This window comes from Fulmarus glacialis, unplaced genomic scaffold (genome assembly GCF_000690835.1).
Source record: "Fulmarus glacialis isolate BGI_N327 unplaced genomic scaffold, ASM69083v1 scaffold25848, whole genome shotgun sequence".
Taxonomy (NCBI): Eukaryota; Metazoa; Chordata; class Aves; order Procellariiformes; family Procellariidae; genus Fulmarus; species Fulmarus glacialis.
The window spans coordinates 1,107-4,103 of NW_009230497.1; the positions used below are offsets into that span (position 1 = coordinate 1,107).

The 2,997-nt window shown below is 61.9% G+C and overlaps 1 protein-coding gene across 1 annotated transcript in view; it reads right to left on the minus strand.

Annotated features, from left to right (window-relative positions):
- The window catches only part of LOC104081489 (protein unc-13 homolog A-like), a gene marked incomplete at both ends in the record, with an annotated part of 3,307 nt that extends 783 nt beyond the window's left edge, over nucleotides 1–2,524 (minus strand). Inside the window, 5 exons of the mRNA XM_009584256.1 lie at nucleotides 486–639; nucleotides 1,041–1,182; nucleotides 1,431–1,658; nucleotides 1,904–2,123; nucleotides 2,453–2,524. Of these exons, the coding sequence (XP_009582551.1) occupies nucleotides 486–639; nucleotides 1,041–1,182; nucleotides 1,431–1,658; nucleotides 1,904–2,123; nucleotides 2,453–2,524 (816 nt within the window). The remainder of the gene's footprint in view (nucleotides 1–485; nucleotides 640–1,040; nucleotides 1,183–1,430; nucleotides 1,659–1,903; nucleotides 2,124–2,452) is intronic.
- Nucleotides 2,525–2,997: the final 473 nt, after the last annotated feature.

Genomic DNA, 2,997 nt, shown 5'->3' on the forward strand with positions numbered 1-2,997 from the left:
CAGCTGGCTTGTCTGTCCGCTTGTCTGCGGGGGTACAGGGAGGGGGACGAGATGTGAGGCAACTCTGCTCACTCCTGGCCCCAAAGAGGGGCAGACGGCTCCGGCACAGAGGGGCTCTTGGGGCCGGGGCCAGGGGGACGCAGCACCGAGTGCAGCCAGGCCAGGGTACAATGCAACCAAGGCATTGCGGAGAGGGATTTGGCCATATCTCCAGGCACTACAGAGACGTGGCCTCTCCGTGCCTCAGTTTCCCCTCTGCAGAGGGCTAGTGCTCCAAATCTCCTGGGCAAAGGGTTTTGAGAATGATCCTGGGAAAACATTTGATCCCAATGGCTTTTGATATTAAGTGTTTTTAACAGCAGACCCTATACTAATATGCTGAAATAGCCTTTACGCCAGGGCTGGCAGCATGTCCCCCCGGGAGTGCAGGATCCCAGCCCAAGTGGACCTTGCTGGGGCAGCCAGTTACCGAGGTTGTACCAGACGTCCATCTCCCCGCTCAGGGTCCGGACCTCGATGATTGTCTGGCCCAGGAAGTCGTCGGACTCCCTCTTGAAGCGCTGCTTGACACGGGACTTGATGTCGTCGTCTTCATCCCAGACGCGGACCTTGATGCGGTCGGAGGAGTTATGGCACTCGCTGGGGAGGCGAAAAGGGGCAAGCCCCGGGATGAGCAGGGAAACCTTTCCAGCCTCTCCACAGCCTCTGCTTCCTTAAACAAGAGGGACCATCCCAGCACTGGGCAGGAACTGGGGAAGAGAGTGGATATGGGGACACCAACCCTCCCCGGTGGGCTCAGCGGGGCTCCGCACCGTGCCCAGGCAGCCCCAACACAGCCTGGATCAATCCCCATCGCTGGGAGCCAAACCCTCCATGGCACAAAACCAGCACTCCCAGTGACCCCAGCAGCCCCGCTCCACCCTCAACTGGGGCAGGATGAGGGTCCCCACCACCCCGCAGGGACGTGCCGGCAGCCAGCGCAGCCCAGCATGACCGCGAGTGGCCAGGAAGGGGGACGGAGGGGCCAGGGGGGAACTTACAAATGGAAATTCTCCTCCCAGACCGGGTTGAGATTGCCGTAGATTGTTTTAGTCCTTTTTTTTGTCTTTCCAACCTGGACAGTGACATACGGGTCACTGGAACCCGTCTTATCTTTTGCTTGCAGGCCCTGGGCACAAACGACTGCAGCACGGCGCGGCGCAGCACCCACGCAGGCCCATCCGCACGAGGCGCATGCACGGCACGCACAGCGGAGAGAACGGAGAGAGGAGTCAGTGCCACAGCCACACCGAGATCCCCGCAACAGGCACCTTGTGTCCCCCGGGGCTGAAGCCGCTTTGCAGGATGAGGGCCGGGAGGGGGATCCTTGTGCAAGGGGACAGCCACGTGGTCCCCCACGGCACGTGGTGCCAGGCGCAACCGGTGCCTACCCGTGATGCTGATCTTGGCCGACCATTTGGAGGTGCCGTCCAGGACACTCTGCTTCACTGCCTTCATTTGCTGCGTGTGTGTGGTCTTGGTGACCCCAAACACCTCCTGGATCAGCTCAAATATCTCCGGCTTGTTGCGCTCCCGGATCTTCATGCGGTCCTTGAGCACCATAATGATATTCTGGGTCCTGTCCTCCGCTCCATGCTTGGAGCTCTTCTCTGCTGCCCCTGGGAGAAAACAGCCATGGGTGAGACGGGGCAGGCAGGCGGCATCCAGGAGAGAGCCGAGAGCTCCCCAAGCCCACCACGCATGAATGGATTCAAACCTGGAGGGGTCTACACCCTGTCCAGGACAGATCTGCCCTGCTCGCCACTTCCCCCGTGCACAAAGCAGGAGTCCAGCTCTCCCTGGGCCCCTCCCTCCTCCCTCTCCAAAGTGAGAAGGGATGAGGCCGCAGGCAACGGCTCCTTACTCTGCAGGCAGTCGGCATTGAGCAGGTCCTGGCACTTCTCGTGACACTTGACGCCACACTCGGCGCAGCGCATGCCCTGCCGGGCGATGCCCCAGAGCAGCCCCTCGCACTCGTAGCAGTAGGTGGGGGTGGTGGCCGTCCACACCTCAAAGTTGTGGGGCGTCGTGCAGGAGATGGGGTACACTAAGGCTTGCAGGGTCTTCTTGTAAACATGGTTTTTCTGTGCAAGGACGGAAGAGGGAGGGGGAGAAAAGCTCAGGCAACGTACGGCAGCTGAGCCGTGCAGCAGGGTGTGGAGACCCCATCCACGGGTGCTGGGCCACATGCAACGTCACCCCTGGGTGCGGACAAGCCGGGCAGAGGACAAACACCACCATCCCCAGATGCAGCCGTGAGCATCCTGGCTGCTTTGGCATTGCCGGAGAAGGATGCTGGTGTGGCACAGACCCCGCATCTCCGTTGCTGGCCCGGCCGGCTGGGGCTCAGCCCTCCCACCATGACGCCCGCCCACCAGGACTACCCCACATCCCAGCCAACCCCAGTACCTACCAGCTCCTCATTGTTCAAGGTGCTCGAGGCCAGCGCGGACGTGATTCCCGCTTTCCTGGACTGGACCAGGGACTGTGGGAAAGAAACACAGTTCCCAGATCTGGCACAGCACGGGGTGTCCCTCCCGCACTCCTTTGGGGTCCCAGAGGCCGGAAAACGCCTGGGACAGACCCCCACCCCAGACAGGGGTGGGTGCTGGCTGCATGGGCTGAGAGTGGGGACAGCCCAGCTCCCAGTGATGCCAGCGCTGCGGAGTGCCAACCCGCTGTGCAGTGGGACTGGAACCAGTTCAGCAGCCTGTGGCATTCCCAGTTCAGCCCTAATGGGGCAGAGCCTCTTGACTTGTGTCTGAGACCCCAGGGAGACCGGGGTGGGGGGCACTTACCATTGCCTGTGGGCAGCCAGGGCCAGCGAGGGGGGAATAAAAGGCTGTTAGTGCGAGCCACCTCACAGCAGAGCAAGTCCTGGCCCCTTCCCTGCCGGAACAAGTGGGAATCGGGGCAACACCAACCCCTCACCCAGCACCAGGCCAGTCCCTGGGGGGG